Source organism: Apteryx mantelli, chromosome 5 (assembly GCF_036417845.1).
Source record: "Apteryx mantelli isolate bAptMan1 chromosome 5, bAptMan1.hap1, whole genome shotgun sequence".
Taxonomy (NCBI): domain Eukaryota; kingdom Metazoa; phylum Chordata; class Aves; order Apterygiformes; family Apterygidae; genus Apteryx; species Apteryx mantelli.
The window spans coordinates 59119985-59136018 of record NC_089982.1 but is presented as its reverse complement, the minus strand read 5'-3'; the positions used below and the strand labels follow the sequence as shown (position 1 = coordinate 59136018).

General features: G+C 42.0%; 1 protein-coding gene across 1 annotated transcript in view; it reads right to left on the bottom strand.

Annotated features, from left to right (window-relative positions):
• Positions 1-16034, bottom strand: part of GABRG1 (gamma-aminobutyric acid type A receptor subunit gamma1) — a 62876-nt gene that overhangs the window by 33463 nt on the left and 13379 nt on the right. Inside the window, exon 2 of the mRNA XM_067297161.1 lies at positions 11287-11435. Within this exon, the coding sequence (XP_067153262.1) occupies positions 11287-11435 (149 nt within the window). The remainder of the gene's footprint in view (positions 1-11286; positions 11436-16034) is intronic.

The window sequence follows — 16034 nt, the reverse complement described above, 5'->3', positions numbered from 1 at the left end:
TCCTGTCCCCAGCGTGCTTCACGCAAAGTTTAAAAAGACTCTGAAAACCAGTTTATTTCCTGGGGGCAAAAAATAAATACTTCCTGAGCTGCAAATGCTCTAAACATCTGCAGGGCTTGGAAAGGAGAGGAAAGAACACAAGATCCACAAACTGAAATACCAGACAAAAAGAATATGTAATATGTGTGTGCGTGCATGTGTATGTGTGCATGTGTATAAATATATATATACACACACACATACATATATGATACATATCTGTATACCATATAGCTAGATATGTCACATAAACACGTACCTTCTTTCTTTGATTTTGCAACCCTATGTGTCTAGGCAACAGCAAAACCCTTCAACTTAACCAGTGCCAGACTGGAACACAAGGGAGTGGATCAAAGCGATCTTGCCTCTGCTCAAGCAATGCTGAATCCAGTGTTTCTCCTATGTTAACAGGAAATGTTTAATCCTCCTTAGTTCTAGGAATCTTGTTTTTTTCTGAGGTTCAATTATTTAACACTGACTTTCAGCACTGCCTAGCCCCCTATCAAACCTCTTCTTTGGACATGAGTAACTACACAGGATTTAAGGTCACTTCTCAGACTTGCCTTCAGTTTGCTGAACAGTTTAAACCTCATACTGCAAGTGGAACCCACAGATAGTCTGTTCAGCACTAACTTCTGAATTCACTCTGTTGTTTCCAGATCCATCTTGACATGTGGACACCAGAACTGGAAATTTTAGAAACAGTGTTATCAGTGCTGCATGAATACTCCCAGATTTCTACTTGCTGTGCATTTTCAAATGCACAAAATTTATCTCAGGACAATGCTCTGGGGGAAAAATGGCTAAGAACTCATGCTACACAAAATATCTAAGTTTTCCTCTAAACCACTGCTTTTCTGTGCACAATCTCCCACCTTGAAATACAACTCATAGGCTTTCTCCTCACTTTTTTTTGTTTTGTCAAGTAGCTCTTGTTTTTACATGTTTCCAGCTTTACCAAAGGTACATATTACTCTAGTAATATGACCTCTCCCTTTCCAAGAGTCTTTCAGTCATCTGCCAATTTTACTACAGAAAATCATTGCTGCAGTCATTAAATACACTGTTATTCTTGATCAAGACTATTTCCTGTGAGATCCCACTAAAGACAGCCCTACCACTGATATTTCATTATTAACAACTACATTTTGAGGTCTGTCAGTGAGGCAGCTTCTAACGTGAGCTGTGTTAGTTTTATACAGTTCCAGCTTGCAGTGAACAGTACTTGATCTGCCACAAGGGCTCTCCTGCAATGTGCCACAGAGTTCAATTTTTCTTTTTTATACTGCTAAGAGTAAGACTATTAGGGCTATTAAGAGTCAGTGAAGAGTCTGAAAAAGCTGGCTCTGTTGAAATTGTTATTTTAATTAACCCAAATGATCTAGAGAAACAAATCTTAAGATTGGAAGGGGCTGCTGTCTTACTTTAGTTCTTCTGTATAGTGCAGACCCTAATACTCGTGTGAATTAGAAGAAAGAATTGATTCTACTTGTGTTCTTCAACTAGAAAGGATTCCAGTGCATGGAAATCACAAACAGTGGAGGAAGCATATTCTTGATACTAATATGGCATCCATATAATTACTATTCCTCATTTACTGTCCACAAAGAACTAACAGTGAAAAACAGTCTGAGAAGATGTTTCTACAGTGAATGTTTCTCATTTCATATTTAAAGTATTAGTAACAGTCTTGAAAACATTACAAGTAGGAGAAAGGCTATTTATTTAACACATGTGCTGAGTAAAGCACAAAGCAGTACCGTAAACTTACAGAAGCTTCTAAGGAAGAAGGGGAGAAAAGGATAGCACACTTCAAATGCACTGAGAGACAACATGAGCTAGGCTGGAGTAAAGCGGGAGGGTGAGAGGATGGCAGACTGCGTACTAAACAGAGAGGCAGCAAGAGAGAAGAGCTCCGAGGAGCAGTTGGCCCCAAGGGATAGTTCAGCAGCTCCTGCAGCAGCTGAAACACCAGGGCAATAGAGGGACCCTGTCTGCTAAGTGCAATCTAGAAAAAAACATTTGCACTTTTTGGTTTCCTGCTTTGCCTCCTTTTAGCCTCTTGCTAGACTAAGCTCTTCTTTAAAAAGTTCAGCTGGTATAATGCATGACCTAACACAAGCACATAGATAAGGAGCAGCTAATCTCAAGAAATAGATCCTGTAAATAAGCGATTCTTGTGCCTGGAACTCCAGAGCAAGAGCACAGCTAACAGAGGCAGAGAACAGACACAGCAGTTTGCGCAGCAGTGTTTGGGCTCTGACTAGAACTTGAGGATCTTGTTGGAAGTTGTGGGCTTCCTGAGGACCCCCGAGGACCTAGGAGGTGATTGCTGTGAACAGGAAAGGGGAAGCTAGGCAAGGACAACTGCAGGAGGCCTTGACTTCTCCTGGGAAAAGCTCGTGGGAAAAGCTCTAGCTAGGAGTGGCTGCTGCTAACAAGCTCTCTTGGTTGCCCTGGCCAGAGGGAGTTGGGGCCTTTGATCCCAGTGGCCCTTGATTAGGGCGGTCAAGCACCCTGTGAGTCAGTGCTAGGGAGAGGCCTATATAAGAGCCAGGCCTAGAGCACAGCTCCCAGAGCGCAGCGAACAGAGGCAGCAGTTTGCGCAGAAGGGACCTTCGTTTCTGTTCCCTGTGGTGTAGGTTTCCTCAAGTATGGTCGTGACACACCGCACAGCGCGTTCCCCAGTGGCTGTTGGAGTTGCTGTGTTAGAGGCTGCGACCCAGACCGACCCTCTGACAGCAGATGCGGCTCTACAGGTCTCAGGCTGCAGGAGTGCTTGGGGCCTCTCTGGGAGGCCTGGGCTGGCAGCCAGCTCTCCTGCAGGAGGTGTGCTGCTGTTGACGAGTTGTGTCGTCAGGTAAGGGAGTTACGGGAGGAGGTCAGTAGGCTGCGCAGCATCCGGGAAGCGGAGCAAGTGACAGACAGGGTATTCTCGGAGACTGTGCAGCTTCGGGAGTCCCAGCCCCCCACAGCAGTGGAGTTGCCAAAGGGCTCTGTGCCGTGTGAAACGGTACATCATAACACCGTAGAAGAAGGCTGGAAACTGGTCACTGCTCGTGGGAGGAGAAAGGCTCCTACTCCTCCTGAAGACCTGAAGCTGAAGAACAGGTTTAGTGCCCTCCAGGATGAGGAGGAGATGGGCATGGCTGCCAGGGAAGTACCTGGGACAACAGACCCTGTGCCCTGCCGGAACGCCCGGAAAAAGCGGCGGGTGATTGTTGTGGGGGACTCCCTGCTGCAGGGGACGGAGGCATCTATCTGCCGACCTGACCTCTTGTCTAGAGAGGTTTGTGGCCTGCCGGGGGCTCGTGTGAGAGATGTCATGCAAAGACTGCCAAGGCTTGTCCATGCTTCGGACTATTACCCACTGCTGCTCTTCCATGTGGGCGCCAATGACATCAAGGGCAAACTGGAGACCATCAAGAAGGATTTCAGAGCTCTGGGGATGGTGGTCAAGGGTCTGGGAGCCCAGGTCATCTTCTCCTCAATCCTGCCAGTGAGGGGGATGGATGAGAGGAGGAGGAGATGGACTTTCCAGGTTAACGACTGGCTGCGCCGCTGGTGTTGGCAACAGGGTTTTGGTTTCTACGACCATGGGACCCTGTTTGAAGATCGACAACTGATGGCAAGAGATGGGATCCACCTCATGAGGCGGGGCACGCGGGTCTTTGCCAACAGGTTGGCCAGCCTGGTAAGGAGGGCTTTAAACTAGGAAAGATGGGGGAAGGGGAGAGTTATAGTGACAGGGTAGCTGGCAAAAGACTGCTCAAGTCGGGATGCCTCCAACAGGTGAATGCAGCCAGGGAAGTGCGCATGGGATGTGGCTATGGAGGACACTCTTTTACCTCTCCTGGGAAACCTGCATGCTCGATCACCTCTCTGAAATGCCTGTACACCAATGCACGCAGCATGGGGAACAAACAGGAAGAACTAGAGATGTGTGTGCGGTCGCAGGGCCATGATCTCATTGCCATTACAGACACATGGTGGGATAGCTCGCATGACTGGAGTGCTGTCATGGATGGCTACGTGCTTTTTAGGAAAGATAGGCCAAGAAGCTGAGGTGGTGGAGTTGCTCTTTATGTGAGAGAGCAACTGGAATGTATTGAGCTGTGCCTAGGGGTGGATGAAGAGCGAGTCGAGAGCTTATGGGTAAGGATCAAAGGGCAGGCTAGCATGGGTGACACTGCTGTGGGTGTTTACTACAGGCCACCTGATCAGGATGAGGAAGTCAATGAGGCCTTCTACAGACAGCTGGAAGTAGCCTCACAATCCCAGGCCCTGGTTCTCATGGGGAACTTCAACCACCCTGATATCTGCTGGAAAGACAACACAGCTAGGCACAAACAGTCCTGGAGGTTCCTGCAGAGCATTGGTGACAACTTCTTGACACAGGTGGTGGAGGAGCCAACAAGGAGAGGTGTGCTGCTGGACCTCGTACTAACAAACAAAGAAGGACTGGTGGAAGATGTGAAGGTTGGGGGCAGCCTTGGCTGCAGTGACCATGAGATCGTGGAGTTCAGGATCCTGCGAGGAGGCAGCAGGGCACCAAGTAGGATCGCAACCCTGGACTTCAGGAGAGCAAACTTTGGCCTCTTCAGGGACCTACTTGGAGGAATCCCATGGGTTAGGGCCCTAGAAGGAAGGGGCGTTCAAGAGAGCTGGTTAATATTCAAACATCTCCTCCTCCAGGCTCAAGAGCAGTGCATCCCTATGAGTAGGAAGTCAAGCAAAGGAGGCAGGAGACCTGCATGGATGAGCAAGGAGCTCCTGGCAAAACTCAACCAGAAGAAGGAAGTATACAGAAAGTGGAAAGGGGAACAGGCCACTTGGGAGGAATATAGCAATGTTGTCAGAGTATGCAGGAATGCGACGAGGAAGGCTAAGGCCCGTTTGGAATTAAATCTGGCTAGAGATGTCAAGGACAGCAAGAAGGGCTTCTTCAAATACATCAGTAGCAAGAGGAAGACTAGGGAAAATGTGGGCCCTTTGCTGAATGGGGTGGGTGCCCTGGTGACGAAGGATGCAGAGAAGGCAGAGTTACTGAATGCCACCTTTGCTTCAGTCTTTACTGCTCAGGCCAGCCCTCAGGAACCCCAGATCCTGGAGGCAAGAGAGAAAGTCTGGAGGAAGGAAGACTTTCCCTTGGTGGAGGAGGAGTGGGTTAGAGATCATTTAAGCAGACTTGACACCCACAAATCCATGGGCCCTAATGGGATGCACCCACGAGTGCTGAGGGAGCTAGCAGAGGTCATTGCTAAGCCACTCTCCATCATCTTTGAAAGGTCATGGAGGACAGGAGAGGTGCCTGAAGACTGGAAGAAAGCCCATGTCACCCCAGTCTTCAAAAAGGGCAAGAAGGAGGACCCAGGGAACTACAGGCCAGTCAGCCTCACCTCCATCCCTAGAAAGGTGATGGAGCAGCTCATCCTGGAGGCCATCTCCAAGCATGTGGAGGAAAAGAAGGTGATCAGGAGTAGTCAGCATGGCTTCACCAAGGGGAAATCATGCCTAACCAATCTGCCAGCCTTCTATGATGGAATGACTGGCTGGGTAGATGAGGGGAGAGCAGTGGATGTTGTCTACCTAGACTTCAGCAAGGCTTTCGACACTGTCTCCCATAGCATCCTCATAGACAAGCTCAGGAAGTGTGGGTTAGATGAGTGGACAGTGAGGTGGATTGAGAACTGGCTGAATGGCAGAGCTCAGAGGGTTGTGATCAGCAGTGCAGAGTCTAGCTGGAGGCCTGTAGCTAGCGGTGTCCCCCAGGGGTCAGTACTGGGTCCAGTCTTGTTCAACTTCTTCATCAATGACCTGGATGAAGGGACAGAGTGCACCCTCAGCAAGTTTGCTGACGATACAAAACTGGGAGGAGTGGCCGATACACCAGAGGGCTGTGCTGCCATTCAGAGGGACCTGGACAGGCTGGAGAGGTGGGCGGAGAGGAACCTCATGAAGGTCAGCAAAGGCAAGTGCAGGGTCCTGCACCTGGGGAGGAATAACCCCATGCACCAGTACAGGTTGGGGGTTGACCTGCTGGAAAGCAGCTCTGCGGAGAAGGACCTGGGAGTGCTGGTGGACACCAAGTTAAGCATGAGGCAGCAATGTGCCCTTGTGGCCAAGAAGGCCAATGGTATCCTGGGCTGCATCAGGAAGAGTGTTGCCAGCAGGTCGAGGGAGGTGATTCTCCCCCTCTACTCAGCCCTGGTGAGGCCACATCTGGAGTACTGCGTCCAGTTCTGGGCTCCCCAGTACAAGAGGGATGTGGCACTACTGGAGCAAGTGCAGCGAAGGGCTACAAAGATGATTAGGGGACTGGAGCATCTCTCTTATGAGGAAAGGCTGAGAGAGTTGGGCCTGTTTAGCTTGGAGAAGAGAAGGCTGAGAGGAGATCTTATCAACGTGTACAAGTATCTTAAGGGAGGGTGTCGAGAGGATTGGACCAGACTCTTTTCAGTGGTGCCCAGCGACAGGATGCGAGGCAACGGGCACAAACTGAAACACAGACGCTTCCATCTGAACATGAGGAAAAACTTTTTCACTGTGAGGGTGACAGAGCACTGGAACAGGTTGCCCAGAGAGGTGGTGGAGTCTCCTTCTCTGGAGATATTCAAAACGCGCCTGGATGCAATCCTGTGCAATGTGCTCTAGGTGACCCTGCTTGAGCAGGGGGGTTGGACTAGATGATCTTCAGAGGTCCCTTCCAACCTCAGCGATTCTGTGATTCCCACCAAGCAACAAGATGTGGAAGGAAGTCTCTCCTGGCAGGCATGGACAGGTATCCATCTAGCAAGGGATGAGGGGTGGACAGGTAGCAATGATGCTAGGTAATCCCCAGTTGCCCATACTTTGGGCTTATTTTGAACCCCTATTTCATGTTCAAAACCTGTATTTTGAAAAAAGTTAACTCTAGATTAGAAAAATAATAGTGATAAAAATCCAGCTGTCATTGACAAATTATTTTAGCAATTGCTGTTGTTACCAAAAACGCCTTTTTTTTTTTTTAGCCTGTATTTATCCAAACCCAATTTTCAGCTTTTGATCTTTGAAATATCCCTGCCTGCTAGGCTGAAGAGCTCTCCTCATCTATTTATTTTCAATTTATAAGCACCCATCTCCAGATGGAAACTATTATTATTAGTTCAAAAGTGCAGAGCATTGCACTTTTTACTGCTGAATATTGTTCCATTTTCATTACTCCAATCCTCAAATTATCCAACAGCTTGTTAATTCATTTAAGTTCACCAACTAGTTCCCTTAGTTTACCAAAATTCTCCATTTTGGAATAGAAGGTTTAAGACATAACACCAATTTTTATTTATCATGCTGTTTAATTTGAACTAAAACCACTTCTGATAATTTAATCCAAGCTTATTTTCTTTGACTAAATATTCTATAAATCCTGATTACTTGCCAAAAGAAACCTAAAGGAGTATTTCTCCTGGGTGATAAACTGGGTACTCAGCAAATAAATTAGGCGACTACCCCGTTCAGAAATAACAGGAACCTTCCATTTGTAATAATAACTAATGTAATAATACAGTTCCCACAACCAGTTATCTAACAGTATTACTTATATATCAAAATATGCAAGTATCAAAGTAATATCAAAATTCAGCCTCAACTGTCTATAAGCTTCCAGCTCCATCCCCACAGAACTTTTTCAAAGTGATTTTGATGAAAACGGAGCCATGCTCTCCACTTTTCTTCTCCTACCTTTTTACTTAAAAGGAACCAATCTTTAGCAAATACTCCAACCCCACCATTTTTTACTTCTGTCTTTTCCTATGTAGTGCACACACCCCACTACCTTTAACATTCACTACACAAGCTCTTATGCATGTTGCTCTTGTATTTCAATTTCCTTAATTTCTTGTGAAATATTCTTCAATAATATATACACCTATCTACCTGATATTTTCCTGTTTGCCTAGGAATCAAATCATCCTTCTGTCAATCCTAAGAGTACCTGTTCAACAGAATATCCTCTAACATCCTCACCTTTTCAGTGTCAGTTCTTCTATCAATCTCTTGAAAGTTCACTTTTTATTAATACCAACTGTAGGCACATGACTTTTCACATTAGTGCACTGAGATGCAATTATTTACCTATGCCCTGCTTAGAGGGCAATTATAATCATCCAAACTTCTCTAGGTAGAAATTTCTCTACATCCATGAGTATCTTCTTCATTATTTAACATCCTCTCCTCCAAATTCTTAAAAATTCTATCACTGATGATTTTCCACAAATTGTTGACTGAAAAAAACTGAGAAATTCCTTGTATACTCCATTAGAAGTATGGATATGTGATGATTATTCCCTATTTCTAATTAAACTTTCTGATTAATCAGTGTTTTCACCTATATAATACACAAAATTGGATATGAGACATCTCTGGACAAAATATGTGCTGTAAATAGATAGACTGGTATTAATTATATCAGCAATCCTAAATTGTGAGGGATGGAATAGCAAACAGTCAGAATTATTTCCTTTAAAAGGGAAAGTCTAAAGATGGCAACTAGTTTGATCCAAGACTGAAATTAAAACAGTGTGGCCCTTATAAAGTTAGGAAGCCTAAAGGTAACCTTATAGTGACAATAATACCGTTTTATTAATATATCAACACTCCTCAAGGTTATATCAGTAATTAAAGGGATTTATACTACAGATAAGAGACTCCAGTTGGTAAGTACTAATATTCTGCACAGAGCAGAATGCACTTCAATAATACTGCCTTTATGCTCCAAGCACCTCAAAGTACATTACATATAATGAGTTAAAGGCTAATAAGTTTAATGAATATAGCAAGGGGTAGCAATTAATGAATCAGTAAAACTCATGGATATTTGAATGAGACACAGAAAATGATACAATGTGGTTTTCTCCTTTTAGATTTCAGTATTGCCACTGACTTCTCAACTTTCATTTGGCCAGCTATCAGAAAAAGAGGAAAGGAGACTCCTTTATCATCTCCTTCAAATAACAGCATGTTTAACAATGACACACCTATTCTTATTCTGAGATGCTGAAATTCTGTGTCAACATCAGGAAGAGAACAAATTCTGCTCTGGTATTCAAACCCATTAAGCACAGACTCAAAAAGAAAAACATTGCTATTATAACTGAGCTTTGTAATTCAATAGCAAAAATACATTCTGTGGGATACTATTACTTTGAAAGATAATTATAATCCTAGATTAATAACCTTGTTGTACAAGTACTGCCATATACTGGGAAGACATGGAAAATGACACCAGATTTTATCCAGTATAATTGAAGCAGACTAAGATGAATGCACTATAGCCTGATATTGTTTCTCTGTCTGTAAAGTATCTGCAGCATTTCCTGAGCAGCTGAACTGAATGTGACACCTGAACTGGAAGCTGGAAAGTCACTCTTATGTGGTCTGAAACTTCTGCCCTGTGGAACCCATGTCTGCAACTTTCCCCCCACCCAGCAGAGAGTCAGTCTTAACAAGTGTTCTCCTGGTCATAAAGCGAATATCCCCAGATGTCTCCTGCTCTCAGCGCACTGGATGATACTCGCACACCTTATGTTCTAATATGCTGGATGGAGGCAGGACCCAGATAGCAAAGGCCAGATGAGTAAAAAAGTATAAGGCATCAGGGGAGTAAAGAAGGGGGTGGGGGGGAGTGTTTACTTTCAGAAACTGATCCTTGAACCCCAGAATTGAAAAAGCTGTACATTGAGTCATTCACAAAAAGGCAGAGTTCTTGCACTATCAAGAGTCAGTGCATAAAATACAGATGGAACTTCTAATAAACCAGAAAAGTAAGGTAAAATTCTTCAGTGCCCCTCTAAATACATTTTATACGTCACAAGGAAATCCTCTTCCTCTGTTTTCCCCTTCTTTATTTCTAAGTTTTAGAGTGAGTGAAGAGAAACAGAATTCTCTTTTCTTTCATCCCCACATACCAGCTAATCACTGGAAGGACTCCTAGTGGAGTCAGTTTATTCCCTCATAATCCCTTTGCTGTCTGCTGTATCAGGCAGCCTGAAAAAGAGGAATGGTATACCTCTGTCACATACTGAGAATTTAAGGAAAAAATGCTGAAAGACCTTTTTTGTTGTCTAAATGTTCACAATAATTCAGTTAAATGAATCTGAAGGCAAAGACTCACGACAAACTTCACGGGATTCACATGCGATTCTGTTATGACAGGGAGAGCAAAATTGCCATTCAGCATCTTCAAGGCAACAGTCAACAGTAAAACAGAACTAAGAAATTTGGGGGAGAAAACAATTTGTCAGAAGCTTTGAAAAGAAAATACTTAGTCTGAGATTGCATCTCTGTTCTCCTACATAAATGAAACACAAATGTAGACTGTAGTATTGCTTATCATATAAGCAGCTTATGGACTTGCACTGCATTTCTTTGAAAGAGGATGCCAAGTATTTAACGAACAATCAAGTCCTCCACCTCTCCCTTCACAGTTCAGAAAACAAACTGAGAGAGAATAAATTATTTTTCCTAGTTTGATCCACCACGCATGTGGTACTCAAGAGTTTGCCAAGTTTTCACGAACTCCATGCTTTCAAAGCAAGATTCTTCCAAATAACACTTACGTTTAATAGTTATATTCAGACTGATGCTTTCACTATTGAAAGACAAAACTGCCTTCCTACTAGCTGAAACGTTTGAGCTATGGTAACACAGTCTCCCTTCCTATATTCCTCTAGAAAAGATATGGTCCTAAGTTATCTTTTTAAATTTTTACTTACATAGTTTTTCAAAATCTGAGGTAAGGGAAGAATAGTGCTGGATGGAGCTAAATCTGCTCATAATACACACACAATTTATTTTCTACAATAAGAATAAAAATGTCTAGGGGTAATATTTTAATAAATTTCTACAGATTCAGGATCACATTTTTGACTGACCTTGACTGGTTTAGATCTAGAATTATTTCTGTCAGAAGATCTTAGAGTAACAAAGCAAAATATAATCGCTTTCAATGATTTATTATATATTGGCCATCACTCCAAAAAAGACAATACTTTACATAACATAAAGAGATCACAAGTACAACATAAGTAACATTCATGCACAGAACATTATTTTTTTTACCGGTTCTAGAAAACTGTTGCATTTCATTTCTATCTAGCTTGATATACTGATTTTTAAAAATGGCACTAAACAGATTTTCCCCACTTCTGATGAAACCCAAACAACCTCTGGTTCGTGTCTTCTATTTACTGAATTATTTTAAGGACTTACCTCCAATATCTGGCCGAAGTTTACTGTCATATCCTTGAAGTAAGGAGTCCAGGATATGAGTCACATCCCCACCGTGAATCTTTGGTGCAAGGACCCATGTTTTATTCACAGTTAGATCTTCATCATCTTCATCATCTGCTTTATCAGCTCTAATTGTGATCAAATAAAATAAATCAAGGTTAGAATTAAACACTGAAACAGATGTGTGAAAATGAAATTGATAAAATATTGAACACAATATTTAAGGTATTTCATAAATATCCAAATGTATTCTGGCGCCAACAGAAGGCAGTAGGCCCTTATTTAAAACACCAACATTTTGTTCTATGGCAGTAGATAGTGCAAGCTAATAAACACATCAAGAGAAGCATTAACCCATCCCACATACAGAAAAATTCAAGTCATGAGTCAAACTCATAAAAGCAAGAGTACAGATGTTCTTACTGTGAGCCTTTTCCTTTTTTTTTTTTTTTTTTTTTTTTTGAAACACTAAATGGAATTCCCAGGCCTTTCATCCATTCTCAAAACATGGTGCTAATATTTCTGAGATATTTAAATATGGTAATAGATATCTCCTGGTCCAGAACATTAACAGAATTTCTCTCCTCATAGCCTCTGTTGTAACTATTATATAAAAGATATTTCACCTTTACTCACTTAACTCCGTTCAAATTTTAAGAAAGCAAACATTACTTTCATACATTATGACTAAACATTCACAGCTGGGCGATGAAGTTGTGTTTCAGTAATGTATCTGCATGTATACACGGTATATCTGTATGTATACTTTTTATCAAGATGGAACAAACGCACAAGGAAAACAATTACATCCATTTATCACCTACCTTTTAATTGGGTAAGCAGAAGTACACAATTTACTTACTATTTATTTATACTAAGTCATTAGAAAAATGGCTATAGGTTGGTTGTGTCTGTGGATTCACTCACATGATCACCAAAAGGTCAAAGAATGCCTGGAAGTAGTTTTCTCTCCATTTGAATCAAATGAGTGTGGACTTAAATATTCCTCCGGTGCTGAAGCTTGCAATCTATATTACTCATATGGCATATTTTAGGGAACTGCTGTGGGCTTCAAGCCAAGCAAAGGGCATCAGACTGATAGCAGTAACTCTGACAGTCATAGGGCATATCTTCACAAATGGAGACTAGCTAGCAATTATTACATAGCATATGGAATTCATATAAATCAGTTTCAAAGTTAGCATAAGCGTAGATATTCCAGAAAAAGAAAGGACTTAAAATTACTATTCTTATACCAATTTACACTGCACACCAAAATGAAAAATGTTATTGTTATATTATTAGAGATTTTCAAGAGCTTCTAAATTATACAGACTTACACAGCCCTCAAGACTAAGGGTGGAATTTTTCAGTAAATTTCTCATAGGAATGATCACCACAAGGGAGTTCCATATGGAGACATTATGCCTTTATGGGAAAAGGACAGAGAAAGTCAGGAAATGACAGAGAAGGAATAGGTATGCCTAATTTTTATTCTGGTCCTTTGTGCAAATGCACTAAAACAGTCTGTATGCATAAGACCTTGCATCGCTTTTCAAATAACACTAGTAAGTCTCACTGAAACTCAAGGCTAGCATGGCTGTGGACACTGTTCAGGGGTCTGGGTACACCTACTTAATTTGGGAGCCTAACAGGGAACTTCCCACAGTTCAAGAGGTTTCCAAAGGAAACCAGGACTTTCATACTTAGCTTGCTGCAAACAAGTCACAAGAGTCTATTAGAGCCAAAAGTAACACGCAATCTAAATACGAGGTTCACTGTCAGCTTCTCCTGGAACAGTTGGAAAAGTGCGTTCATTCTTTTAGACAGAAATGCACTGTATAATAGTTAATATCTCTACAGCACTACACAGACATTATAGAAATGTCAGGCACTAAATATTTAGTATTTCCCATTTAGCTGGATTCCACTAATGGGCTTCCACTAAAAGAAGCAGGAAGTGAAGTTTTGTAAATGTACACTCTTTCCCTCAAAGTTACCTATTGCCCTCTCATTCACGTTTTGCTACCACGCTGCCTTTTTTTTTTTTTTTTTTGGCCCACTTGTAATTATGTGGCCTAATTATTATAGAAGTTAGCTTAAGGTTGTTAAGAGAGCAGAGGCTCTCCAAGCCCTTCCCGGGGGGGGGGGGGGGGGGGCGGTGTTAAGATAATGAGGAGTAAAACTGAATATACAAACAAACCTATAAGAAAAGAGACATGACCACAACAAAACTGACCTCTTCTTCTTCCCCTTTTAGGCCTCCGTGCTGGAAACGGCAGAAAGTACACTGAAACTACCAAAGCGCTGTACAGACCCTGGGCACCTGAATCTCAGGATCAGCACAATCATTTGCAGAGAATTTGTAGTGACAAGGGCACAGCTGTGTCCCCGGTCAGTGACCTTTTCACATCATTATTAAGAGCTGTCTAGATGTAGCCAGCAATGAAAATGACGCAAGGTCATGTCAAAGGCCTACGTCCACCCCAGCACCAAAGGAGGTACAACCATGCTGCCTCCACACAGTCACTAGCATATTCTGCCAGCTTAAACAGTTCTTCATCAATTTATTTGTAGTAGATTCACAGGATAATTCAGGTTGGAAGGGACTCTAGTCCAATCTCCTGCTCAAGCAGGGCCAGCTGTGAGATCAGACCCGATTGCTCTTTATCCAATCAGGTCTTGAGAACATCCAAGGATGGAGCCTGCACAACCTCTCTGGGTAACCTGCTTCACTGCTTGACTGTCGTCATGGTAAAAACATTTTTACTGATCACCTCTTTCCAAATATTCACCATATTTTGATGCCAAGGTTTTTTCTCTATAATGCTCCTCTCCACTTCTCTCTCTTCCACTATTTAGTATATTTAAATATACCTGAAATTAAAAAAAAAAAAAAAAATACAAGTATGTTCCAGATTTTCACTTCTTGTCCTGTTTGATGGGAAACCTCTGGTCCTCCAGCTTTAAAACTCTGAACTACAGATAGGTACACAGCCTTCTGTAAGCTTTGTAAGCTGTTAATGTCCTCATCTATTAATAATGCAGTACCAGGGGGGCTGTGGTGGACATAGGGGAGAGGGAAAATTTTCATCCTATAGCTTTTCCAGTCACTACTAAACAAATTCAGTGATGAAGGGTTTTTTTTGTTTTGTTTTGTTTTTAGAAACCACTTTTTTTTAAGCATCTGACAAGAGACTAGGCTTAAAATGTGTTTTCCTACTACTAACAAGGAACTACTCAATTTTATGTAGAATATATTATATGCCAAAAACAGTGCCAGCTGTTAAAAAAAAAAAAAAATACAGAGACATTACACTAATTGAGAGGAATTATCTAAATCCATACCAGTACACTTGGTTAACAAGATCTTGTGACTCACTAATCCCTCAGTTAAACCAGCAGAGGAACCAATACAAATTGGAAATCAACATAAGCAAATTTGAAGGAACTGGAATATCGTGCTCTCACTGTGGAAGGGGCTATTCTCAGTTCTTTCTATTCCTATCTTACTGGCTTTTTCAGAGATGACTGACTGTGGTTAACCCATCCTGCTACCCCAGAGTACTATCTTATTAACTCCTGCTTAAAATGTGCACAAGACCACTGAGCAATTAATAAAAACTATTATGTCTTTGCAATGCTAATAGCACCCAGTTCTGCATTTTTTATTCATAAGTCATGGCAAGTAACATTCAGTCACACAATCAAGATAAGACAGAAGTGATGCTGGTTGAAAAAAGGAAGTGAGCAGACTATATAGAAAGCCTTCTACATGCCCTCCAATGAAGCAAGGCACACATTTGTCAACTTGAATTCTTAATCCGGAGGTTTTGGTGGGATTAATAACGACAGGAAATGATGAAGCAACTGTATCAGGTAGAGCAACTTACTCACCAAACACAGAGCACCTAGACATGAATGCAATAGGACAGACAGTGGATACTTATTCATTTCTAGGAATCCAGAGCTGACTTTTGTCATTCTAAATATGTTTGAACCACTCTGTTTCAAAGGCAGAAATCCCATTAGAATTGCATAGTCTATCAGCAGGATCAGTTGATATGGTGTTACCTGGATCTAACTGAGGTTGCTAGCCTATATTCTTTAAAGAAACATTCAGTCTGGAAAACAAGATAGTCCAAAATTGTTCACCTTTAACCTGACTCTCTGTTCCCCTCAAGTCACATTGCAAAGCCCAGCTTTTTCCCCAGGGCTTTGGAACACAACAGAAGGAAAGATAGAAGACAACATTTTATGTTCTGGCTCAGAATAAAATTTGTTACATTCAGGTCTGCATTTCAAATGTTTAGCAGAGGCAGTAACTTGGGCTGAGCACCTCTGTACTTCTTTGCAGTTGAAATAAATCTTGCAAACCTATGAAGATTAATGCCAACTAACTCCACCCCTCACTTTCTTTAACATTAGTTAATGTTAAAGCTCTCACAACTCCAAGAAGAAAGGCAAACTTACTTTAAGGGAGGATTCTTTTTCTTTCCAAGTTCATCTAAAAGTTATTTCACTTTACACAGGACATAATACTTGATTCTCTCTCCATTTTCTGTAAGATATAATTTGTTTCAACAAAATTCACTCTATAGATCTTTTTCAGAATGTCTGGAGAGAGAATGATTCAGAGCAAAAATATATCATCAAACATTAAAAAAATCTCTGCTCCATGGCACAGTGCTATTATTGCAGCTGTTAATCCTACCTTCAATGATTTT